The sequence below is a fragment of the Mus pahari genome, chromosome 16 (assembly GCF_900095145.1).
Source record: "Mus pahari chromosome 16, PAHARI_EIJ_v1.1, whole genome shotgun sequence".
NCBI classification, from domain to species: domain Eukaryota; kingdom Metazoa; phylum Chordata; class Mammalia; order Rodentia; family Muridae; genus Mus; species Mus pahari.
Genome location: NC_034605.1, coordinates 200,153 through 227,494, shown reverse-complemented (window position 1 = coordinate 227,494; position 27,342 = coordinate 200,153). Strand labels below are relative to the sequence as shown.

Here is a 27,342-nt window from a genome sequence, read left to right as displayed (position 1 = left end):
TTACTCCAGTGGGAGTACTGTATCCCAGACTGAGTATTACTCCAGTTGGAGTACTGTATCCCAGATTGAGTGTTACTCCACTGGGAGTACTGTATTTCAGACTGTGTATTACTCCAGTGGGAGTACTGTATCCCAGACTGAGTGTTACTCCACTGGGAGTACTGTATCCCAGACTGTGTATTACTCCAGTGGGAGTACTGTATCCCAGACTGAGTATTGCTCCAGTGGGAGTACTGTATCCCAGACTGAGTATTGCTCCAGTGGGAGTACTGTATCCCAGACTGTGTATTCCTGTGCCAGTCTCTTGAGTGAGTTCTGGAGATCTGAACTCAGGCCATCAACCTTGTGTGGCAAGTACTCTATCCATGAAGCTAAGTCCGAGGCCCCTTCATCTCTCAGCACCTTTGGATTTCCTTCTGGTTTCTTCCCTAAACCTACCTCCAGAAGTTCCCAACTGATCTGTTCTTCAGCAATGCACACAAATCTCTCTAGGAGAAGAACCTACCAATGCTCTCTCATTTCATTCTTTCATCAGTCTTGATGACAAGTCAGAAAGAAATCTGCCAGCATTTTACACCTAAAACAGCCTGTTCTCAGGGAAATTCCCCTTGAAGGCCAGTCACTCCGTGAGCCCACACCTTTTCTCTCAGTCGTAAGCCTTCTTCACAAAGCCACAGAAACAGTCATGGCACAACAACTTGCCTCGCTTTTAAAATGCAAGGGCTGGTGACTGCTTGTGACAATTTCATTAGAGGAATGGATTAATTGTGGAGCTTATGTTTGCAGACATGCTCATTACTCTGCCTACCCTGATGAAAACTGGTTTTTTGGTGTATAGGGTTAGAATTTACATAATGTCATCCAGTGCATCTACAGAGAAGACAAGTGGATAATATTTTTTATTTTTTAGAAAAGCTCTCATTAACGTTTTTTATTTGGATATAGTTATGTTAAACCTTTGATTGACATTTCACGCACGTGTCTGGGAACAATGGCCTCCTTTCTGTTTTGTCCCTGGTATCCATCTCTCCTTGTGGCCTTTATTCTGTCCAAGCTTTTCCTTTAGAGCAGCATCATGTGACCTTGCACATAGTTGGTAGGATGAAGTTTCTAGGTGAACCATCATCAAGCTTGGGGACCCTCCCAGGATGGGCTGGCATGTCACGGCATCTGAGCAACATGCATAGGCAACCTGCTTATAGTGCTATATAATTTATATCCACGGAGAGATGGCATAAGCAACAAGCCATGACCAGTGGAGGATAGAACACTGTGTGCATCACCCATAAATCTGGTATCACACTAATTTTGGAACTGATTTAGCAAAGATGGCAGATTCCTATTTTCTCAACTACCCACGGCCTTCCTTCCAGGAAGGAAAATGCTTTGAATAAAATAAAGTGATGCATTGCTATCACTGCCCTGCTTCAACTTCGTTGAGATAAGAAACAGCATAACTAAATCTTTTAAGCTCAGGTAGTAGGTAAGTTATAAAATTAATCAAGTATCTATAATATTAGGAAGCTGGTATGGGCATGAAACTATGGAAAGGAAGAAATGGTTCTTAGGTGGCTTCTGATTAGATGCAGGAGGCAGGGGTGGACATATACTGAGCAATCAATTATAACAAAGCTATCTGAATGTGTTCCAATTCCTCCTTCTCATGTGCTCACACACATGTGTGTGTGAGCATGTGCATGTGTGTGTTAACTGCACCCTCTGCCCTAATTCACTTAAAGAAAAGAAAGCAATCATGAAGAAACTGTCTACATGGGATGCACAAGGAGCAGATGAATTTTGATGATTCACTTGTTTACCTAATTATTCATTGGCTCCTTGGGTCCCTGTTAAGAAGCAGGCACAGGGCCTGGAAGCCAAGGTGATGACACAATAACTTAGCTGATGAGGAAAGGTACATGTGACAGTTAACTGCCGCACACACCCTGTTCTGTAGCTTTGTGGCACTGTTTTGGGAGTTGAGAGGCCCTTTAAGAGGTTCGGTCTCCCTGTAGGAAGTGGGTCAGGACTGAGTTACACCCAGCGTGCTCTTCAGGAGATATGGGAAGGCCTGGAAAGTTAGATTGCAGCCTGTCCTTGCTGGGAATGGAGAGGTTACAGACAGTGTGGACTTTGAGGCGGGATGCCCCAGATGGGACGGAGCAAAACAAAATGAATTGGACTATTAACACAGTCTATGCGGATGGGCTCTCAGCACACAGACAGAGGCTGTATCACATCAGCCTGTGAGACAGCATCGTGAGGAGTCAGAAAGCAACCAGGAAGAGAAAAGACCGGCACTTGGCCCCAGGAAGACTAAATCAGCAGTCCAGCGTGTGACAGACACGGGGGAAAGGAAATACTCAAGGCATGAAGTGCAGCTTCTCCACTGTATCAACCCCACCCCTAGTGCAGTGACTTCAGAGCAGCATGTGGGCTGCAAGCATGTGCAGAGATCCACCCGGGTCCTGTGAGCACAGACAGGTAACACATGGGCAGCAGGAAAGAGCAGTGTGAGGAGACTCAGCTGGGGAAGGAGGTCTGAAGGGGGGGTTGAAGGTCACACAGAATGCAGCACAGGGCAAAGGTGAGTGCTCACAGACAGCCAATGAGAGGGACTCTGGGGTTCTTCAGGGTCCTTCCCAGAGACGCACAGACAGGAGAGCTGGGTGTCAAGGCTGACAGACAGTGAGGAGGGCAAGGTGCCTACGAGACCGTGACAGAATCTGGTGTGTCCACTTTCTGCACCCTACACACCAACCCTGGCCAGTGTGAAATGCACAGGATTCAGTGACGAGGAGATTTACACAAGGCGTGGGGGGAATATGGACACAAGAAACCTTCTTCTTCAGGAAACCAACAGGATTCGGTATCTATTCCAACCCCAGCTTGTGACAAGCGACAACTTGGTGACTGTAGCAGTCACCAGAAGCTTAGGGTCAGGGAAACCATGGTGACAATAAGGACGGAGAGGAAGCCTAGCAAGGTTCAGCCTGACCAACTACACTTTGTGTTCACGCCATCTATGGAGACAGAAGTTCTAGTAAATTACACAGCCCCAAGAGCTCAATGCCTATAATTCAGTAGATATCCAAGGTGACATGTGTAAGTAACAATCAGTTGCTTCTGAGCCCTCACCTTGGAAGCTCACCTTCCCCTTGAACCAGGGGACTGGAAGTAATCAATATCTAGAAAATACTGACACCCAGAGCCTAGAAAAGGGAAGGGTGGGGGCTTGGGGTCCCAAAGAAGCTCCTAGAGTTTCCTCAAAGAGTGACCAAGAGTCAAGACAGAAAATTAAGGTGTTGAATCAAGGAAGTGAGGGGAGGCAGTTTCAGAATGGTGAGCAGCTTGCTACCTCTGTTGACATGGCGATACCAAGAGAATGCAGTGGTAATTGATGTCTTGGTGGTTGGGCAATATGGAGGCTGCAAATGACTCTAGCTTTGGCAAAGCTAATGGGAGAGGAGCTGTAGGTACAGAGGCTATGGACTCAGACCATGGAGTGTCAGGGAAGATGCAAGCCCAGCACTGACATCTCTTGTGAAAAAGAAAAGACACAATAGCTTTACTGTGAGGCGACAATAAAATATGCACCTCTGTTTCTCTCTGAAACTTAAGTCATAAATGCCTCAGACACTTCCATTTATTTCCAAATCCATCCTCTAAAATCAGTAGCTCTAAATTAAACTCTTCAACTCTCCTTGCAGCTCCCCACTAATGAAATAAACGAACATGCTTCATTTTCTAATGCCACATAGACCGGTGTGATTCAGAATGATGGGCGAGGCACGCTATCATCATTAAAGAATAAAGTACACTGGTCTCCACATATATGCGGGGCACCCCGTGCAGCCACCGAAAATTCCAGGATGCCCCAGTCCCTCCTAGAAAATGGCACAGTGGTTTTTGTATAGACCACAGGTATAAGCTACATAGCCTTGAAATCATATAGTACTTTGGAAGTGCTATGTAAATAGTTGTTATATTGTCCCATGAAGGAATAATGTCAGTAAAGATCTATACATGGTCAGGCATAATAAAGAACTTATCTTTTATTTATGTGTATGTGTCTTGTGGGTGTGTACACCTGTGTGTGTAGGGACCCTAGAGAGGCAAGAAGAGGGTGACGTTGAATTCCCCCAGAACAGAAGTTCCAGGCAGTTGTGAGCTGCCCAGTGTGGATACTGGGAACTGCACTTGGTCCTCTCTTAAGCTGCCATACTTCCAACCCACACCTTTTTTTATATGAACCCACAATACTGAACCTTAGGATAATGAAGGCAAATGCTAGCAGCACAACAAATCAACACTCAGCAGTGCTAGGAACCAGGAGGGTTCTCTAGTCCGTGATGGAAGGAAATGATCTGGGCGCAGAAAGATATCTTGTGTGAGGATTATTCTCTACTTGAATCCCAACACTGATGGAAGAGGGCACGTGCTCACCCTGAGAGCCAGTCCTGGTTGGGGTGAGATGAGGGTTTACAATGACTGTGAAACACAAAAAACAGAAGGCAAGCAAGGCAAGTCCCCTCCCCCTCTCTAGCTGTTGTGAGTGACCGTGTCTACTGAGCAACGCGGACCAGGACAGTGACCCAAATGATAATCAGACTCTTCTTAGGAAAGAGAGGTGACAGGAGCTAAGCAGGAAGGCTCCTCCTCCCCCCTCCCCATGTACACATCGGAAGAAGCAATGCTACAGCCAACTTAAAGCAGAAATGCAGACTTCTCACAGGGGCAACAAATGTTGCATTCCACCCGAGGATAAATTCACTGTTGCCACCATCCAATAAGAAGAATGCTGCTCACCAAGGGTTAGCATTTGGCTGAAGAATCAGCACTGCTTCTCTTTTTAAATCTGAGACGCACCTTGGAATCCTGAGACTATTTGGACGACATCTTCATAGACCATCAGCGTAGCAGAGCGTTCAGGAAGCAGGCCAAAGCTCAGCGAGGAAAACACTGCAGGGACAAAATGGACAACGTAAGGCAACTGTGACACTTCAACCTGGAAGCCCACTCTGTTTGGGAACACTGCAAGCTTCCTACTTTCTGATTTCAAACCAATCACCGATATTGATATTTCCAAAAGATTAGTGAAACACCCTGACAATGCCAGTACTGGAATCCTTGAAATAACTACTGTCTTGCCATAATCAACTTGAAAAAAATTGATTTTTTGGGGGGAGGGAGGGACATGTGCAAATGTGCGGAGGTCAGAGGTCAACTTTGAGGGTTGTTCTTCAGGTCTGCCCACCTTGTTTGGGGGGAGACAGGGTCTCTTACCAGGACGGGTCAGATTAGAGTGGTTGGCTTCTAAGCCCCAGGGATCTGCCTGTCTTGACATCCTCTGGTAAGGATTACAAATGTGCACCACCATTCCTGGGTGTTTTACATGAGTGCCAGGGAACAAATTCAGGTCTTGTTTGCATGACTGAATTATCTCCTTGATTCCATTTCCCTTGTAAGATATTTTTAGTGAAGTAACAAGGCCCTATGGCACTGGAGTATGTTAAAAGTTATTATGTGTACACTATATGGGTATATATACATACACACATACATACATATGTAATGTCAGGTATAAGCATTAAGAAAGACTCTAAAATATGTGTTTAGGTTCACGTATGCAGTATGTTCCAAGATGGTTTCCCCAAACTCGGAGTAATAACTTAACACAAATTATATTACTTTAAGACTATAACCTAAATATCTGGACTTTTAACACAGATTCTTGAAGTCCCCAAGTTTCCTGGCAGATGTATGTAATATAGGCTGTGGAATGGGCTTGAACACTATGTCCCCAGCTGGTGGCACTGCTCTGACAGGTTGTGGCATTTTTAGGAGGAAGTGTATCCCTGGGGCAGGCCTTGGGCATTTCCTGCCTGTCCTTTGCTTTCTGACTGTGGACACAATGTGCTTTGAGGTCTCCCACGGCTGCAGCTGAGACTCTCCACCATGGCAGACAGAATTTCTTTTTAAATGTGAGTCGCAGTGAGTCCTTCCTTTCTGCAGTTGCCTTTGTCAGGCATTCTCTTACATGAGATTTGAGGGAAACAAAGCAAAACAAATAATTCCACTGTAGACTGATTTGCAGGCTCTCCCTGACAGGGTGGATGTCACTCCGGGGACACTGACTTGGGTGATTTATCCCAGTATTGAAACAACTCTAAGAAGTGGGTGCTCACTCTTCAGTAATGAGATGGGCTTATAGATGAGGAAGCGATTGTCTAGGTATCCCTCAGATGATAGATGCCGGGGCTAGGATCTGCATTCCGGTGCCTCCTGTCAACTACCATGCTACGTGGATGGAAGCTCACTGGACCTTGGACTTCATCACCAAGGTAAGAGAGGCACCAAGTCAAGCCAAAAAAGTAATGAGAAGTTATTTCTTCATCATCTTAAAAATAACTCATCTATTCACTTTGTACTATATGGTGGTGTGTGTACGTGTGTGTGTATGTGTGTGTGCTGTGTTTGTGTGAGTGTGTGTATGTGTGTGCTGTGTTTGTGTGAGTGTGTGTAAGTGTGTGGTGTGTTTGTGTGTGTGTATGGTGTGTTTGTGTGGTGTGTGTATGTGGGTGTGTATGTGTGTGGTGTGTTTGTGTGGTGTGTGCATGTGTGTGTGTGAGTGTGTGTATGTGTGTTTGTGTGAGTGTGTGTATGTGTGTGGTGTGTTTCTGTGGTGTGTGTATAGGACAGAGGTCAACTTCAGGTACTGTTTTTCAGGAGCTGTCTACCTTGTTCTTTTGAGACCCAGTTTCTCTCTTGGCCTGGGCCTCACTGGTTAGGTAGGGCTGGATGGCCAGTGGGCTCCAGGGATCTCCCTGCCTCTGCCTCTTGGGAACTGGGATTGCTAGCATCCTATCTCGCTCAGCTTTTTAACATGGGTATGGGGTGGTAATAAGGTGAGATCATGGCCAGTCTGGGTCACTTAGTGAGCAACTACCATCTCAGTAAGCTCTCTACTGCCTGAGCTTTCTCCCCAGCCATTCAATTAATTAATTAGCCAGCTAATTGATTTTTGAGTCAGCACTTCACTATGAAGCTGAGGTTGACCTGGAATTCCCAGTGAAGCTCACATGCTGGGATTATGGATATACACTATGACATCAGGAAGTAACACTAGTGTCTATGAAAATATCAAGACCTAGAAAGATGAAATGTTAACTGTCTCAGTGATTTGGCAGTGCAGGCTCTCCACAGGCCCTCTCAGGCGCTGCCTGCCCTCTCCTTCACCCCCTTCACCCAGGCAATGCACTTAGATGGAGCTATATCCCAAGACCATTGCCGGCTTTGTCCTGAGTAGAACACGTAAATGTGGTCTGTGGTCTGTGCCTTCAGGATTACTCATTACACAGCCCACAGGGAGCAGCCAGAGAACAAGCAGAAGGTGGCCAGGGCCATGGCAAACATAAGGATTCACTTCAGTGCTGCAGAAGATGATCTGACAGTTCCTTTGATATTCAATACAGAATGACCAGTGGCCCAGCAAGTTCTCTGCCCGATGTTAGCTCAAAAGCACAGAGACATGTTCATGCAAAAACTTGTTCATGTATGCTCACACATGTATGTCCATAACAGCAAAAGAGGAATTAACCCAAATCAGTGTTTGTTGATGAGAAATAGATCGAGTTTGGCATTATGGGTATATTATGAGTATATTATGGACATACAGATGAGCCATGGAGAACTGACATGTTCTACAGGAAGGAGGGCCTACTGTATTAGTCACTTACCTCCTTGAGTGACAATATGTGACCAAAGTGGCATAGGGAGGGAAGAGTTTATTTGGGTTCACAGTTTAGGGGTACAGTCCATTATGGTGGAGATGTCATGGTGGGGGAACTTGAAGCAGTAGGCCACAGTTAGGGAGTACGGAGCTATGAGTGTCCCTGCACAGGATGTTCTCCCTGTTATCAAGACGCAAGCCCACGGACTGGTGCCAGCTGGAGTTGAGGCAGGACTTTCTAACTAACTTAATCTAGAAAATCCCTGGCAGCGTGGCCAGAGGCTCTTTTCCTAAATAATTCTAGATCCCACCAAGTTAATAACCAAATTAATTATCATAGCCTTGAAAACATGCTTAGAATGGCAGGCACAGAAGCCACTCACTGTCTGACTCTATTTATATGCGCACTTTAGATCAGGTGAAGCCAGAGACAGAAGGCAGTTCACAAGTTGCTAGGAGCTGGAAGGATGGGAAATAGGGAGTCAGAACTAATGGACAGAGTTAATAGAGGGTGCTGGAATATGCTGGAAACAGATGATGGAGATATTATAGAGGTACAAAACCATGAAGGATACACATTTAGAGTTTCATGCTCTACCAACTGAACTAGCCAGGTATTTTGAAGCCTGCATTTTTGAAATGGTGGGTTTTGGTGTGTGGTGTAGGGGAGTATGTGTACGTGTGTATGTGTGTGTAGTTGCATATGTGTTTATGAGCACATGGAGGTCAGAAGCCAGCATCTGTGTCTTCCTTTATTACTTTCCATCTTACTTTTTGAGACACGTCTCTCTCTGACCCTGGAGTCCACTGGTTGACAAGACTACCTGGAAAACATGGTGAGAGATTCTCCCGTCTCCGCCTCTGCAGCACGAGGACTACAGTGTACAGCATCATGCCTTGTGTTGTACTTGGTTATGGAGATCAGATGTCAGGTCCTCACGCTTGCTCAGCAAATGTTTTACTGACTGAGTCATACAATGGTATGTTTTATGGTACATGAAGATCATCTGCTACTTGGGGGGTTGAGGCAGGATTGAAAATCCAAGGTCTAGTTAGATGGCACAGCTACTTTAAAGCCATATTTCGTCACTCAGTAAGTAACCCCCCACACCCCCCAAAAGGAAAATTTTCGATACAGTTTGGATTTAACTCAATGATATAACGCTTGCTTAGCACGCCAGAGACCTTGGGTTCTATCCCCAGCGCTGCCAAACCAAAACAGAGAAAACCAAAACAAACCCAAAACAAAAGAAAAACCAAAAAGGTAAATCATAGTGGGACATAAAAGTTCAGACAAAGTCAGAGGAGTGAAGATCAGAATGAAAGAAGAAACAGTCACGGCAAAGGCTGCTGAGAGCCCTTGCCTTCCTGGGTACGATCTCTATGGACATTTCACGGGTTATATTAAGCACTAGCTGTACCTTTTTCTACCTAATGGCACAAGGCAGGCCCCTTGGGTAGATAGAAAGAAAGGCCAGGACTTCTGTGAATGGTGCCACTTACAGGGAGCAGCTGGCCTACAAGTGTAGGCTGTACCAAAATGCCAGCTTTGCCCCTGCCTCTCCATGCTATGCTCCCTCTCAGAGCTTGCCAGAACCAGGAAGCATCTTGACTGGCCCCAAGCACCTCTCTGCGACCTGGTGTGGGGTTGGTGAGCTCTGAGACCACCTGTGGTCTTTATCTAGAACTAGGTGTGGCTTGTAACTCAGTAAGATGGCCCCATTGGCTCACAATAATTGAATACTTAGTTACCAGGGAGTGGAACGCTCTGATAGGATTAGAAGGATTAGGAGGAGGGACATTGTTGGAGTAGGTGTGACCTTGTTGGAGAAGATGGTTTCCAAAGCCCATGCCAGGCTTTTCCCTCTCCTTCGCCCTCTCCCTCAGCCTCCCCCTCATCTCCCCTGACTCCCCCACCCCCTGCTTGTAGATCAGGACGCAGTGCTCTTGGCTACTGCTCCAGTTCCCACCATGATGGTGATGATGATGATGAACTAACCCTCCGAAACTGCAAGCAAACCTCCAATGACATGTTTTGTTTTATGAGTTCCCTTGCTCATGGGGTCGCTCCACAGCAACAGAATGGGGACTAAGACACTAGGGGACCATGGCGATGTGCTTTGAAAACTCGTCCCGCATGGAACATTTTGGCCTTTCCATCTACAGAGAAGTTGCCCTGACAAACTGTTTCTCAAATCTTGCTTTTTAGAGGGAAGCAAGTGATGCGGTCTATGTCATGGGTCTGCCACGCGAGGCAAGGGATGCAGGGTGCAGGGGCACCAGGTTATGGACCCAAATCTATAGATTGCTTCAGGGATGGGAGGTGGCTGAGAGGCCCACAGTTTCCGGTACATGGTGTTTTTATCCACTCTGGAGAAGGTGTTAACTGAAGACTCTTCACATTAAGGACACATTCAGGCTCTCCATCCCCCCCAGCACTAAGGGTGGAACCCAGGGCCTCTCACATGCTAGCAAACACTCTGTCATTGAGTTGTAACTTGCCCCCACCGCCTTTTAAAAAACAAACAAACAAACAAACAAACAAACAAACAAACCCAGAGAGCTAGGAGCATCTCGTTTTGTTCCGGGTATCGGGGGACTTCTGGAGTAAAATCATCCCACTTGGGGTTTTGAAGATACAACACGAGTTTTTACATGAAGGGGGTAAAGAGAGGGTGAAAGTGCCAGCCAGACTCCTTCAGGGAATGACTACGCAGGCTGGCCAACTCAGGACAGGATAGGGAGAAGTCAGTAACGGAGGAGGCTCTGAGTGTCACTTTTAACTCCTGGAGGCCACTCAAGGATTTTAGGTAGCACATTATGTAATTGGGCACATGTATTTAATTTAGAAATCCTGTGGTAACCTCACACATGCACGCAGTGTATTTTGGTCATTTTCAGGCCATTGTCCTTTCAATTCCCCCCCTGCTCCTGACCACCTTCTTCTTCCCAGCCAGTTCCCACCCATGTGTCAAACATTTCGCTATGTTTTATGAGCCACTGAGTCTAACCAGGGTTGCCTGACAGAGCCTGCCCAGGTAGGGGCTATTGAGAGGCGCATGCTCAACTTACCAATGGCTACATCACTGTGGGGAATGACACTTCCTCCCCCAGCAATGACTAACTGCTAATAGCTCCCCAGGGCCCCCAGAGCTTCTCTTCTGTGCAGGAAGAAGTGCTATGGGCTCTAGGGTGCAGGGATCGCAGGGCACGTGCATTTTAAGACGCAGAACTTGCAATGTGGTGGGTGTTTTTGAGAAGACCAATTAACCTGGTCAGAGAGCAGTGCAGTAGTCCTGGACCACCGTTTCTTTGCCAGAGCAATGGGAAGATCTACCATTGATGGAGATGGAGAATAATCCTTAGTAAACAGCATGACTCACGTGGAGGAGTTCGAGCATCTCTGTTGGACTTCTTTGCTCTTTAGTCTACACCCCCTCCCAGGGAAGAAGAGAAAACCTAACACATCTTCTAGGAGTTATTGCTAAGGATGAGAAAAGGAATTCACTCCAAAGCTCTCACAAGAAGGTTCATGCGAACTAAAACCCGGAACACGCAGTGAAGATAACATCTCGTCCACGGTCTCTCATCTATTTCGGAACTCCCAGCTCTTTTGCTTTTTTTTTTTTTTTCCTCAGTTGTTTGGAATACCAGAAGTGTGAGACCCAACTTCTAAAAATACACCCTAAAACAACAGTTTACTCGGCTTTTCAGCAGAGACCCAGCTACATTCTGGTCACACTTGTTTTACATGCCGGTTAGGAGCGCCTCTGCCTTTATTATGCAGAAAAGGTCAGCAAATAACCAAAGGCTCGGGAAGGTCTTTTGAAATGATTCAGGCCAATTAATTCCATTTCAAAGCTAGAAACACAGGCTCTGACAACCCCGCTGGGCCCTCTTGGGTGGGGCAGCTAGAAGAAGGCCATTCTTGGTTCCAGGGGTTTTCATAGTGTATCTAAAACGCTTCCAATTAAACTGTCTCGTTCCCATTATCAGACTCATTCAAGAAAAGGACATTATGGAAACAATTTCCTTTCTTCAAATCCTATTAATGGAGTCAAAATGAACGCCATTAGATGGCTGATTCTCACCATGCACAGGTCCTGTGTTTACAAATGGACACGCTTGCTAAATTGTTCCTCTCGCCCCCCACATCGACAGTCTCCGTGTGTTTGTGCCTGTACACAGCGTGGAGGCTGATGGGGCGGCAGGCTGTCTGTCTGTCTCAGCTCTCCCTTGGCCTTCTCTTTATCTCTTTGTGCCAGGCTTCTCCCATGTGTGCTTTCTGCTGGCGATCTCACTGTTGTAAGTGGCCCCCATGCACAGTGCTGAAGGCCCGGTATGTGAGGAGAGGCTACAGTGTGCGATATGGGAGAATAGATGGTAAATGTCGCTCAGATACGGTTATGGTGCTGAGCACTTGAGCCCAGTGTTAGCAGGTCAACCGCGTTTATCCAACAGTGTCTTTAAACAAGCCCACATAGAACAGAGGCAGGCATCTTAATCAGTTGCTGAAGATGTTGTGACTAGAGCTTCCCGCTCAGTGTTCACCAGTTCTGAGATTGAAGCCTGTATAAACTACAACATGACCCTGCCTTGTACAGCTGCTATTCAGATGCAGCTAGTCTCTGCACACCTCAGCCGCATTGCATCCAATGACACACTGGGGAGGCCTAGTGAAAAGGGCTTGCCATCTTTTTGCTGGCCTTCCATGGGTTCTAGCTTGTGATGGTGTTATTGTCAACTTGACAGGATCTAGGATTCCCCAGAGAGACAAAGGTCTGGATAGTCTGTGAAGGATAACCTACACTAGGTTAACAGCAGCGGGGAGACCCACCCTGAACATGGGCAGGGGAATTTCCAGGCCTGGGGTTTTAGGCTGCATAGGAAACAGAAAGCTCCATTTTCTCTGCTTCCAGACCATGGATGGCCAGCCACCGCTCGCTCCCGCTGCCATGCCTTCCCACCACGAGAGACTTTCTCTTGCATCTTATGTTAAAAGACACATGTCCTTCCTCATGCTGCTGAGCAGACGTCTGCTGCAGCAGTTGAGGAGAGCTCCTGGCACAGGCACGGGGCCACTGCACTCTACTTTCTGGAGAGCTCTGGGTACACACACACACACACACACACACACACACACACACACACGGCACAGCACTGGGAACACGGGCGCAGAACCGAGCACCTGTGACCTCGGTGTGTATACAAGGTGGGGCTCCAGCCAGCTTCACACACTTGCCCCACCATCCCTCCACATAATAGCACCCAAGAAGGTGACTCACAGAATTGGCATACAAATGTCCCTGCCTGACTCCTACCTCGAAAACTGCTTCAGTGTCTGATCTCATCATCGGTCACCGACCCACAGGAGGTCCGTCTTTGGGAAGGGCGAACCACTTACCCGGTAATCGGATGGGCTTCCACGGGGCGGAGTTTGGCACATAGGCGTGTTTTGTGGCGGTGACAATCAGCTGATTTCCAAGCTTGTATGGGAACTTGATGAAAGCAACCCCATCTGTGCCGGATGTGCCAGAGGCAACAGACACCTGGCTGGCGAAGATCTCAATGAGCGCATCTGCGATGGGCTGGTGGGTGCTGGCGTCACTAATGTGCACCTTCAAGGTCACCTCTGGAAACAGAAAATGCACATTAACCTTGACAGTAGGCCAAAGATGGGACATGTTAAGTACATCTAGGACTACATTCTTTTACAAGGAATTCCAACCCTGTCATTTTCTTCCTCTTCCTCCTCATCCTCTTCTTCTTCCTCCCCTGCTTCTTCTTTTAATTCTTTATTTATTTTATGTATATGAGTACACGGTCACTCTCTTCAGACATACCAGAAGAGGGCATCAGATCTCATTATAGATGGTTGTGAGCCACCATGTGGTTGCTGGGAATTGAACTCAGGACCTCCACAAGAGCAGTCAGTAATCTTAACCACTGAGTCATCTCAATGGATAGAAGCCTCCCCCACCTGGTCATTTTCTTATTAATTATTAAAACTTAGGAAACTAAAACTATTTTTAACCCTAAAATTAAAAAAAAAAAACAAAAAAAACTTCCTATTTTTTCCCCACAAGCTGCTTTGCCCTTTATTTATTTTACTGCTCACGTGACAGAACTGAGAGGCAGCACAACACTAGGAAACAGGTTAGATACTTGTTCATCCTTCCTGCTTTGCTGGACACAGCTCCCATGGCCTCAGGCTGCTACAGAAGGATGCAGTTGCCTGGGAGACTCATGGTGGGCTCTGCAATTGTCCCAGCAAAAACAGACATAAGCATGCCGGGACTGCTGTTTGGTCACCACAAATGTCTTAAAGGCTGGGGAGATGGCTCGGCAGGTACCAGTATAGCGCCTACCACGTGAGCAGGAGGATATGAGGTCAGATCCCAGAACAAACTTAGAAATGCACGCATAGCAATGCTCGCTCATAATTTCAGTGCTGGGGAGGCGGAGACACGAGGATTCCCAGGCTTGCTGACAAGTCAAACCAGGCAAACTGGTGTGTGTTTAATCACTGGAATGGAACCAGCTCAGAGAGGGGAGACAGATGAATAAAGGTCTCGAGTAATGAAAGGGGTAAGATACCCCTTTGAGAGTGTTACAATTTTCGTATCTACAGATCTGGAGTTGAGGTGCAGCTTAGGGGTAGAAGGCATGGCTCATATGTACTGAAAAGATGGTAACTTGGAATGTCGAGTGAGGTAGGAACCAGGAAATCATACAAGTGACCAGAGAGGCTCAGACACAGAACGTGCAGAGCCAGGCTCTGTGGATTAGCCACCAGTGAAGCTGTCAGGGTTTGGAGTAGCATGAGAGGGAGGGTAAAGGTCGGGGATCAGGTTGACCCCACAGAGGCTGCTTGATGGGACACCCTCCCCCCCCACAGAGTGGTGGTCTACTGCAATTAGCACGTGAGTACTGAATCTCCGTTCCACCAGGCCTCACTCCCCCTTCTGTAAACTAGGGAGGCCAAGAGTGCACAGTGTAACCCACAGGTAGAAACTGTAGAGCCTAAGAAGGCTTGCTCCATTATGCCAACCACTGTCCTGGTGTGTGTTTAATCACTGGAATGGAACCAGCTCAGAGAGGGGAGACAGATGAATTAATGTCTCAAGTAAAGAAAGGGGTAAGATACCGCTTTGAGAGTGTTACAATTTTCGTATCTACAGATCTGGGGTTGAGGTGCCGCTTAGGGTAGAATGCATGGCTCATATGTACTGGGTCTTGGTTTCAATCACTAGCATCCAATAATGATTAAATGAATGAATGAATGAATGAATAAAATACCACTTCTGCACTCAACTTGGACAATCACATAGAAGAACCTCCATTCTATATTGGTAACTAGTCAACTATTTGTCTTATAGTATTGATACGACTTTTGCAAAACCATCTTCTTGCCCATTTCCCACATGTACCCACTTATCGGATTTCTTTGCACACAATCGTAAAATACAGCTACATAATTTCAGATACAGACCTTGGGCTGTATCTCAGTGGCAGGATGCTTGCCTGGCTGGCATGTAGAGCACCTGGATTTCATCCCAAGCATTACCCCCAGGCCCCAAAGTCCAGAGTTACTAATGATGCCCACCAAGTAGATTTATTTTTTTTTTAATTTTTTTATTTGATATTTTCTTTATTTACATTTCAAATGCTATCCCGAAAGTTCCCCATACCCTCCCCCCGCCCCTGCTCCCCTACCCACCCACTCCCACTTCTTGGCCCTGGCCTTCCCCTGTGCTGGGTCATATAAAGTCTGCAAGACCAAGGGGCCTCTCTTCCCAATGATGGCCGATTAGGCCATCTTCTGCTACATATGCAGCTAGAGACACAAGCTCTGGGGGTACTGGTTAGTTCATATTGTTGTTCCACCTACAGGGTCGCAGCCCCCTTCAGCTCCTTGGGTCCAAGTAGATTTCTTAAAACCTTTTAGAAAGAGGAATTGGAATGGGATGCCGTGGAAGGATAAAGCCTAGAGTCAGACAATAGGTCATGAGGCCAGTCAGCTGGCTCAGTGGGAAAACTGCTTGCTGCCATGCCTGACCTCAGTCTGGTCTCTAAGACCCACCCACATGGCAGAAGGAGAGAACTAACCTTATTTAAAATTTTTTTTCTTTTTTAAAATTAGCCTTTATTTTTATTTTATATGCATGGGTGTTGTGCCTGCCTGCATGTATGTCTGTGTACCACATACATGCAATGTCTGCAGAGACCAGAAGAGGGCAGTGGTCTGCTAGGACTGGAATTACAGAATGTTCGAGCTACCGCCTGAGCCCTGGGAATAGGATCTGGGTCCTCTCAAAGAGCAACCACCAGTAACGTCCGAACCATGTCTTCAGCCCCACAAAACAATTCTTGAAGGTGGTTTTTGGTTGTTCTGTTTTGTTTTAAACTTTTACATGCATGCTGGGGCATGCACATCCTATTCTAAATAAATAAATGTAATAATAATAAAAAGGATCAAGTCCACAGCGTGTAAATTAGGGATGGGCTATGCCATACACAGTCAGTTCTCCAGTCTCATCTTTCTGCAGGCCATGTAGCACACATGCATAACACAGAGAGTTTCTTACTTAAGTTGGTCTTCCTCGCAACCCAAGTAATATGCTAAACTATAACACAAGTCAACTCAGTTTTCAGTAATATTCACACTGCAAAAAATCCTCTGGAAGTGGGCGAGTGGGAAGGGCTTCGCCAGGCGACCTTGACGATTTATGCAACTTTATGGTGATGTGACATTTACTAACAACTGGGAGTAAAGCCTCTGATCTCTCGGCACTGTACGATGAGATGTGGTTTGTGAGCAAACAGGCTCTCGTCAGCCTCTTAGACCCTGCCACGTCCGTGCCTTCTAATACGGGTCACTTCATTTATGTTCTGTGATACATTTTGGAAGACACCACTTAGCACTGACTTAGCATGACATGTTAAGATTCCTAACAGTAGCACATTACAGTTATGAAGCAGCAATGAAATAATTTCATGGTTGGGGTCACCACAACACGATGAACTGTTTAATGGTCGAGAAGCACTACCCTACATGCTGACAGGGCTACAGGTTTTGTAGAGTAATACGCTGCATTAGACCATCCAGTCAGCAAAAGTCGTCCTACTTACTGTGGACATCAGGAAGGGGCGTTTGACTGTGTGAGGCTCTGTTAACCAACACTACTCCCTCTTTAACTCTGAAACAAAGAGCCTACACATGGCCCTTGGTAAGGAGCATTATTAAACATTGTCTTCTGACCATGGCACAACTGTCACAGCCACGAAAACGCAGCAGCCATGGTTATCAGCACTAGAACTAAAATAAAGCAAGCAAACAGAAGACATCAGAGTGGGAGGAGTCTTCTGCGGAAGCAGCAGTCAGCAAGAGCGGGGGAGGGGCAAGAGGGAAGGGGGGGAATAGATCATCACGGTAGGCTGTCTTTAGGTATGCAATTGTTAAAAGATGAATAATACATGAATAAAAATAGAATTGCTCTCAAGAAGCCGTATCCTGCTTCTTTCTTTGCTGTTCAGTAAGAGCTCAGAGTAGCCTTTGAAGCAGGGACATCTGATTTCTAACCTGAACTTGGGACACCGTTCTGTTTGTTCCTTATTGTGTGTATCTATTGCTGGGTTCTGTTGGGTTTGATCCCAAAACACACATCTCCCAGACAGCCTCCACTGTGCATCCTGTCAATGCTGCCCACTTCAACGCCTCACCATCCATCACCCAGACCGCAAGGGGCACAGCCTAGTAACAAAAACTGCCCTTCAGCCCTGGGCCCTGAAGTCCCAGAAATCAGAGGGGCCCTGGAAGCCAGGACAGCATTTGTTGAGGTGGGGGTGCTGGGAAAGAGACTTTCATCTGGGGTTGGGTCAGAACCACTGTTGGGATGGACATGGCTTCCTGGGAGAAGTGACAAGCAGGGTTGGGAGGGGAAGGCATGAAGTGAGTGGCGTGTGTAAGCTTGTACCTTCCCAGGCTCCCTGGTCACTCAGACTGAGGGTATAGCCCTGGCTCTGCTGGGTTCATATAGACAGAGAGGGGGTAGCCTTGGCTCTGCTGGGTTCATATAGACAGAGAGGGGAAAGCCCTGGTTCTGCTGGGTTCATATACACAGAGAGGGGATAGCCCTGGTTCTGCTGGGTTCATATAGATAGAGAGGGGGTAGCCTTGGCTCTGCTGGGTTCATATAGACAGAGAGGGGAAAGCCCTGGCTCTGCTGGAATCATATAGACAGAGAAGGGATAGCCCTGGCTCTGCTGGGTTCATATAGATAGAGAGGGGGTAGCCTTGGCTCTGCTGGGTTCATATAGACAGAGAGGGGATAGCCCTGGCTCTGCTGGGTTCATATAGACAGAGAGGGGGTAGCCCAGGCTCTGCTGAGTTCATACAGACAGAGAGGGGATAGCCTGGGTTGACATACTATACTTGATCTGGAGGACAGATGCAGGTTCTTCCATTGGCCAAAAGACTACAGGAGAGTTGTCCAGTTTGGAACTGCGGAGGGACAGTCTTGCGATATGGCTAGGAAACTGCTCTGGTGTTGAGCCTGCCTTCTCAGACGTTCTGTGATGCACAAAAGTTTTATGTGGGTCTCTCTTCTAGTCTCATGAAGACTGCTAGGGTGTACTGTGCCGTTTGCTCTCCCGGATGCTGGATCACCCAGCACCAACTGACTGATCAGTGACCAGGAGAATCTCTCTCAACGACATCCCTTGGCCTTCCTCCTACCCCAGGCCTTCCTTCCTCCTACCCCAGGCCTTCCCCCTACCCCAGGCCTTCCCTCTACCCCAGGCCTTCCCCCTACCCCAGGCCTTCCTCCTACCCCACACATTCCCTTATGATCTCTACTCTCTTTACTCAGACTGGGGGAACCCAAGAGGTAGTTGCTCAGGCCTCTTCCTGCCTCATACACTCATACACTGAATTATTTCTAGTCAGGAATTTAGTCAGCCAGCACCTCTAACTGAGTCTCGGGTTTTGCTCAGCCAGTAGCAGAGTCTGGAAGTGGGAGATGGTGGATGTTGAGGAATTTTCCCCGCCTTCATTCACAGTGCCTCTGCTCTTGGCAGACGTGAACAGTTCGGCTCTGTGGGCACAGACTAGTCCATTTTAAGCAGTACAGGGAGCATCTGCCTTGTGGGCAGGAAACTAAACATTATCTTTCAGAAGTCCAGCATTATCTTTTAGACATTTCCTTTCTCACTGTCACAGATTTAGAACTAAGTGCAACAAGGCTGTTTCAAATTGTTGGCAAGGGAGGAGGCGGCTCCAAGCAGTAAGTTAAAAGCCCACATAATTGCAGGGACAAGAGGACTGAATTATGGTATGTAATCCCCACGCAGGCAGGGATTCCTGAAATTGGGATTTGCTAAAATTGCCTGAAGATACAAAAAAGAGCAGAAAACAAGCATGTTTTCTTCCCATCTCCCTTCAGCTTCTAATAATGTCTGTTCTATTTTTACACAAATGATGGAATATATTTATTTTAGAATATATCATCCAAACATCAAATTAAGCATTTCCTATCACTCCTTTAAAACCATTTATGGGTGCAGAACCGTCCAGAACATTCAGGAATTTCACTGAACCAAAGCTGGGAGAAATGTTGGCTTGTCTTTTTAACCCCTCACCCTTCTGCACTCTCATCACCGAGTCTTAACAACCTCTGGGGAGTTCTGGGACCTGACTTGGTAGAGAGGCAGTGACTTGTGTGGAGCTGGCGCCAGGCTGCCTGTTAGAGTGTTGGCTTCCCTTCTGAATTTCTCCAAACCGGCTTTCTTTTGGGGTTGGGTTTTAACTTTTCCTTTCCTGAAATATTTTTGAGCTGAATTTCCATAGTAGTCCATCCTAGCAGGACACCTGATATCTCTCTCTGGCTTGGTTCTAAGAGCCTTGTAGAAAGAAAGCCACTTCTCCCTTGCAGGCCTGCGCTCTGATGTCATGTTGTCTGGAGCTCTGGGAAGTGCCCAGCAGCAGGCAGAGCAGCTGAGCAGGACGTCACCACTCTTGAGCACCCAGCACTATGATTAGCTATATTTAACCCCAATCTAGTAGATTCGGCATGGGCTTCCCAGATCTTAACCGAAACAGTCAAAGATCACTTGACCACTTAAAACAATGTCTAAAGTCAGAGTTTTACCAGACCTTTGCTCTTCTCTTATCTAAGATATGTGTGTTTCTGTTACTTGGGTCTCAGCACAGCAGTGGGTGGTTTGAATCTCTATCACTGGATAGCCAGGAAAAGCAGGCTGGAGAAGGCTTGTTAAGTGTAGGACAGCTTTCTGCCAGGCCGTCTCATCTCTTCCACAAACACAAAAGGCTTATTTGACTTAATGATCTGATAAAATTAAGATGTACTTTGTCACTTGAATTCCCATAATTTATTTGATCTACTTTCGTACGGGGTACGTGCGCCTTCTATTATTTATTTTTATTTCTTAAACAGATCATTTAAAGTTTTCAAATCTTAGAGAATGAACTCCACTAAAAATTACACACATATTTTTAAAGACCTATTATAGACTTTATACTAGATTATGTGTTAGAGTATTAATTAATTAATATAATTAGTGTACACCTGTAACAATAACTCTGTGAGATCAAGACAAACTTGGGCTAGAAAAAAAATTCCTTGCCTCAAAAAGAGATTATTGTGTCATATATAAGCTGAAGAAGTATAGTAACATTTCACATAGCTTAACGATTGTCTGCTATAACTTGTATGTTCGTGGATTCCCTTCCCAGCCTTACTATGGCACTTGGCAATCCCTGTGTCTGATTCTAAAAGGAATACTTACCTTGATGAGTGCAGAGGTCAGAGCCCTGTACTGGCCCTCCACGGAGAATGGATGGTGTGGGCACACTTCAGTGCAAGGCCCTAGAAACCCCCAGCTAGTCCTCTCTAGCTGTTCTCCAGGTAACACCTGTCACTGTCGACGGTCCAAAGAGCCTCCTCAAACCTCTCTGTTGATCTGAGGTCATGTCTGATGAGGAACTGCTACCTCTGATCCGTTTATTCTTAAAAGCACTGCTTAGTGTTCACTAGGGTATTGCAGTCTCTATACCAGCATCTGGCTTCCATTCTACTCACTGGACTAGCACAGCGAAGATAAGTTTGCAACAACGGCCCTTGGGAACATGGAACGCCATTCTGAGCCTTCTAATGGTCTACCACCCTGGACAGCTGACTAGCGCACAGCAGCTAAGGGAGAGAAGGTAAGGTGGTCGACAGAACAGCTTCAGCTTGGGAAACAAAGAGAAGAGCTCTGTGCAGGGAGCCAGCGAGTGTTCCTGGCACATTCTTAGAGCATCTTACTCCCATCACAGTCTTGACAGGCTCTGCACACCATGTGCTCTCTTCCCTCAGTCTCCTGAGCTCTCTGTGTCCTATGCATACACTTCTGGCTTGGCCAGAAGATCTCAGGCAATCAACCAGTGGATTACTCTACCTCTTCGACCATACATCCATAATATGTTTGAAGCACAAACTGATGATTATCCAATGAACAGGAATTTCTAACCTACTTGTCAGAATGTTGAGATGCAGAATACCAAACATTTATAAAAATAGATCAGTTAACAGAATCTCTGCCTCTGTCTTTGTGTCTCTCTCCCTCTCTCACACACAAACACAGTCACAGAATCACACAGATACACACATACACACACCTACCTTTGTATTTTTCAAGTGTCAGGATACCTTTCATTTGAAACACACTATAATAGAAACAGAAAATATCAGCAACCTCCCATACCTCTGGCTAAGGCTCCTGTAACGTCCGTCCATCCACTGCTGAGGGAAACAGCAGCCATCCACACTCTGTTATGCTACATGATAAAAATGAAGATTGTTGGGGCTGCTTCGGCACGTGCCTTCTGCCATTAGAGCAAATTTAGGATAGCTGGATTCTTGCAGCTAGCCAAGGTGTTCCTGAGCTAAACATCTCAGGGTCTTTTGAAAGCTACTGCCGGACTTGCATAATTTACACACATAACCACATGCTCATGGGAAAAATCAAAGACATCATGTTCCCATGATCTCACCTAAATAAGTAATCTCATCAGTTATACAGCAAACTAGACTGATCCGCCCCCAGCCTTCTGCATCAGAGACCACTTAAGGACCTACTCAGCAAAAAGATAATGTGGCTTGTCCAAAGAATAATTAAAACAGCTAATAATATAAAACGTAGTAAATATGGTTAAAGGGGAAAAAAAGTCATGGTCTGTCCAAGCTTCATAGAACTTGTCCATAGAGGCTGATGAATAGTCACAGGTCTACCAATATTCTCATTCCTGCCAGACACAGTACGCTATATAATGGTAATAGCACAGCAGTGCAAACATGAGATGTGTTCACTGAGCTTCACACGGTCCTCGTATGACTGAACAAGAGAAGGACAGTGACACAATATGGTGACAAACAGACCCTTCTCCAGTCCTTATAAGGGAATAGCACCAGCAAACCGCTTTCCGGTACGGCTGCTTCAATGGTATTTAAAGATGCCCACGAAGGCGCAGCCTCCTGTCATGCAGATATGGAAGATGCTGGGGAATGCCTCGGTTAATGAGCAACGGTAAACATGTCTGGAAAACTAGCGGACACATCTCAGCCAAGCTTCAGACATCTGTTGGAAGATGCTAGTGCAGTGGTTACCAAGGCAACCTGGGTAGGGGAAAAATTGTGTGTGCATATTTCCAGCTCCACCTATATCGTTTCTCTGGGGGGGGGGTCTAAGGATACAGTAAGAGCAAAACTGCATAGCATTTATTTTGCACAAAGCCTTGAGATTGGAAGAGAAGGATAATGGTGATTTTAGAAAATCATCTCTCCCCATGGGAAGAGGCTCAGCACATGCAAGTGCTAAATGGGAGGCAACGGGAAGGAATCAGGCTCATTAATTACTTTGAGAATTAAAGAAAATGGGAGAGAAAGGGCCAGCTGAAGAGGCTGCTGGAAGGCTGTGAACGGCTCAAGTGTGTGAGACTCCCTGGCACTTGCAATAGTACAAGAGACAGACGAAGGCGCCCCCAGAAGCCCAAGTTTAATCAATGTGGCGATTAAGTTACACATATGTGCTTCTCTCTCAAAGAAAGGGAGATATTTAACAAGCTACACTGAGCTGTTTCATTGCGAAGCAGGATCCAGACGGAGCCGACATATTCCAGGCCACGTCGGTGTCTATTTAGGAACCTTTTTGGAGTGTCCATTTTGTGGCAAAGCAGTATGGGAAGGCATTCGATGCTGCTAACTCAATCAGGTCTTGAAACGTTTACAGCCTCTGTGTAGCCCAGGCTGGCCTCTACCTCGTGATCCTCCTGCCTCTGCCTCCTTCAGCAAATCCTACCAGGGTGCACTACCACAACTGGTGTTTATAGACTCTGCAATCCACCATGCTTGGTTCATAAAATGGCAATGTCAACTGCCTTGAATAGACTGTAGGTTTTGCTGGAAGACTAATGGGTAACAAGATTCCTATCATGTCTGCTAGTAGGATCTTCCTGATGTCCCTACTTGGCAAGCACTCCACTAATTTTACCTGTGAAACTCTAAAACCCATCACCTTCACCACAACCACTACTGCTCTCGCTGTCATCCACTATTAACCCTTCACCATCACTATCACCACCATTCCCACTCCCCCTATTGGTATCCACCCCCATTAGCACCATGACCCACCAGCACCGCCACCGCTAGTGCTACCACACTGTCACCAACGCCACCACAAGCTTCTTAGTCACAGAAAATCTCCGGAAGTTGGGAGAGTGTGTGCTTCTTGAGTACAGAGCTTTGGGCTCTGCCACTTACAATGTATGGTTTCAAAGTAGAATTTTCTCCTGTTTAAGAAATAGGCGATGTCTCTGCTCCTAATCTCTCGGCTACTGAGAGGTACCAGTGTGAGGTATTTCTCATAGAGTGAGACACGTATTAGGCATTTTTATAATCATCTGATCTCTCCCAGTATTTGACTGCTAAGTTATCACATGAAAGAACCTAAAAGATCCCAAGAGACCTCCAGACAGGTTCTACTGAGGAGTTGGCTGTACCGTGCCAATTCTGTACCTTCCTCACACACATAATAGTGACAACACCAGCGTGCCTCATCCATTTCTGCACAGCTCGTGCACAAGGCACTGAATGTCCTGGGCCAAGTTACCTTTAACTTCCAGCTTTTGCAGGGCCGGGCGGGGGGGAGGGGAACCCAGGGTCTTTTACACACCAGGAAGTACTCTACCTCAGAGTAATAATGCTGGGTCCCAGGTTATCTTTTAAGGATATTTGTCCAGTGAACAACCAAGCGAGGCAGATCTAATGTCCTCTGCTACAGCAAAGGGCAGGCCAGCTCACTGCCCACTAGGAAAGATTTGGGTTCCTGACATATAAAACACCTCACTGTGTGCACACGGTGCACATCTTGGCTTCCCTGAGCTGCTTCAGAAGGTAGGGCTCCTGAGGACACTGGGGCAGGGATGCTGATGATGGTTTCTACCATGATCAGTAAATGGTCTGTCATCTCTTCTCCCAGCAGCTATGGAATCACGCCAGGAGAGGGTATTCGCTTCCAGGAAGGCTAGGCTCCTCGGCTCCAGAGAATCTCTGACAGGTACTCAGGAACGCAAGCATCCCACCCACTATGTAGCAAGGCAGGGAGGAGGTTGAGGCCTGAGGAGGTGCATGAGAGCCAGAGGAAATCAGGGATGTGAAGGCTCCACGTCCCGAGCAATGTCCTTTCAGTAACAGGCTTTCGGATTCTTAATAATCCTGGTTGGCAATGGCCAAGCTGGGTCTTCCATCACAGCCTCTGCTCATGCTTCTGCCTCCCACCGGCCAGAAGTTCCGTTTCACTGGTTTAACATGCTGTTCTAGAATGTTCCACAGAGGTCCAGCCTTTCCCATGAGATGCCAGGAAGAAGTAGAACCAGAGGCGTGACTTCCGTGAGTCTTGATGAACATTTCATGTTTAAGGCACCGATCCTCTTTAGTTCTCATTGAACTGTAAGCTGTGGAGGCCACATTTAGGTCACCCAAGAGCAGAATCCAAATGATATGCTAAGTAGGTGACCAGTTGCTATTCGTTTGGCATTCAAAAACATATTCTTTTGTTTAGTCAAACACTTCTTTTGCTTTTCAAATCTGTTTAAGCCAACTCTTTTTAAATAGGGCAGCACAGTAAACTATGCTCTTGCCTACAAGTTATGAAGTCTCATAATGGACCGATTGACACCAATATTTATGAAATCCAAGAGAATTTATGAAATCTTAGAGAATGCAGTTCTCTGAGAAACTTAAAACTTTTCACAACACAACTGAAAATCTGTGTGTGAGGGTGAGGGGGTGGAAATCTATTACAAACAGAAAAGTATTGTTTCTGATTAATTTTCTGATATTAAACATCAATGTGTAGTATTTTCCACACAGTTCATAGATTGGTGCCAAGTGGATTAACCTTTCACCGTTTAACCTTTAATACTCACATCCTGGCAGCAATGTCAATAGTGTTTTTTAGACCCTGAACAAAGAGAGCTGCAACACCCCCTCACAGCTGACTCAGTGAACAGCTCTTTTTCCAAGAGGCAACCCGGCTGTAACTTGTGCTAGACTTGGAGATGGTGCTGTGTTAACTTTAATTTTTTCAAAACCTAGTTTTAATGATGGTTCTTAAATGCTTTAACCTCCCTTCTAGCCCACCACCCATCAGAGGTAGTGGGAAAGAAAGGTTCTTTGGAGCAACTCCCATCTGCGTTGTCTGGAATCCACAGTTCAGTTCACAGGTCAGCAGTGGCAGCTCGATTCACTCACAAACACTTCACAGATACACCGGCAGTCCAGACGGCAGAGTCGAGACAGCAAACAGGAAGCAGCAGCAGTGACACTACTTAGCAGAGACGGCCAGGCCTCAGCCTAGAGTCAGCAGGAGGGACCCGGAGGGACCACAGAAGTTCTCAGCTGTGCCTCTCTCAGCAAAGCAAAGATCAGCGAAGATGTGAGTCCCACAAGCATTGCACAGCTAGCTGTACCAGCAAGCCAAGCTCAGCCTCTCTGTCTGTCTCTATTTCTACACTCTCCAAACATCACATGTCCTCCACGTGCCTTGCCTCCGCACATGCATCTGTCTCAGCTGACATCTCTCTGCCAATCAGCCTGAGCCCGTAGAAGCGGGAAGAAACTGCAGCACAGCAGCAGAAGTTTCTTGGTGCGTTTCTCTCTATGGAGTCCTGACAAATGCGGCTCAACTGTGCAGTGTAAAGGCGGACCAATACATGCCTGCCATTAGCAAAGAATCTTTCACCACATGTCCTTTCACATGTTTGCTTTAGCAGAGCATCCTCTCTCCGGTGTCTGCTTCATCCTTTACGAGACTGCCTTAGTCTTTCACCTGTGTCCACTTCAGCTAAATGTTTCACGTGTTTGCCCCAGCAAAACACCATCCAACTGACTCACCAAAGAACCCTTAGGTTTCCACTTCGGTGCTGGTTTTAGTTTTCCTTCATAAAGGCATTGTTTAAAAAATGCCCACCACAGACATGGATTAGATATTTACTATTTGTTTGGCCCACACCAGGAACTCTGAAGTTAGAGAAGCTTCAGGGCCAACGGCTATGTCCCTGAGAGAGGCCACTAGCCAAAAGCATCACCACTAGGGAAGCAGGCAGGGAAGTCCACATGTGAAAGAGATTAAAGCAAAGTTTTGGAACCTGGCTGCTAAGCCAACCTCCTTGAGCAGAAGTCACAGTGGGACAGTCATTCAGTGTCCTGGCTGAGGGTCTGCTCCTGGGGTAGACAGTGTACCTTCCCGCTGCAACATGGGCCTGAAGAACTTGGGACTTGTGAGGAAGCTGTGTGAAGCGTCTGGGTTTTATCGTCACAGAGGGGTCTCAGCTGTGCAATCACCTTTAACCCTTTGTTCTCCATCAAGGTTACACAGATAGCTTGTAATCGACATGGTACCACAAGGGTAAGTAGGTGCATGAATGTGGCTTTGTGTTCTGCCTTTTTGATGCTTTGACATTTTGGAGATTAGCTGACCAGTCCAGGGGTCTGGAGGTCACTGTTCTCCAGAATAACTATCTCCTAGAGATCATAAATTACTCATTCCTGTGCATGATTTTCATAAGCAACTGGCCAATCCAGAGTCCACACCCCTAATCACATCCTACAGTGATTTTACAATCCAGGCTACTATGGCTTTGTCCTTATCCCAGGGCCAGAAACCAGAAAAATGAGGGCAGCATCCAAACTCTAGAACAGACTTAAAATATTCAAATTAACCAATCCTAAATGGTTAACCTGACTGATCCTTACCCCCCTTCTTACACACACACACACACACACACACACACACACTTCTCTCTCTCTCACACACACACAAGCATGCACACATGCAAGCTTACCCCCCCTCTCTCTCACATACACACACACACGCACACACAAGTATGCACACATGCAAGCTTCTCTCTCTCTCTCTCTCTCTCACACACACACACAAGTATGCACACATGCAAGCTTACCTCTCTCTCTCTCTCTCTCTCTCTCTCACACACACACACACGCACACAGAAGTATGCACACATGCAAGCTTCTCTCTCTCTCTCTCTCTCTCTC

General features: G+C 46.5%; 1 protein-coding gene across 2 annotated transcripts in view; it reads right to left on the bottom strand.

Moving 5' to 3' along the window:
* Fam171a1 (family with sequence similarity 171 member A1) overlaps positions 1 to 27,342 on the bottom strand; it is a 112,261-nt gene that overhangs the window by 40,031 nt on the left and 44,888 nt on the right. For both annotated transcript variants that reach the window (XM_021215586.2, XM_029547366.1), the window contains exons 2-3: positions 13,134 to 13,361; positions 4,867 to 4,959 (exon numbers count right to left, since the gene is read on the bottom strand). In XM_021215586.2, coding sequence (XP_021071245.1) covers positions 4,867 to 4,959; positions 13,134 to 13,361 — 321 coding nt within the window. The remainder of the gene's footprint in view (positions 1 to 4,866; positions 4,960 to 13,133; positions 13,362 to 27,342) is intronic.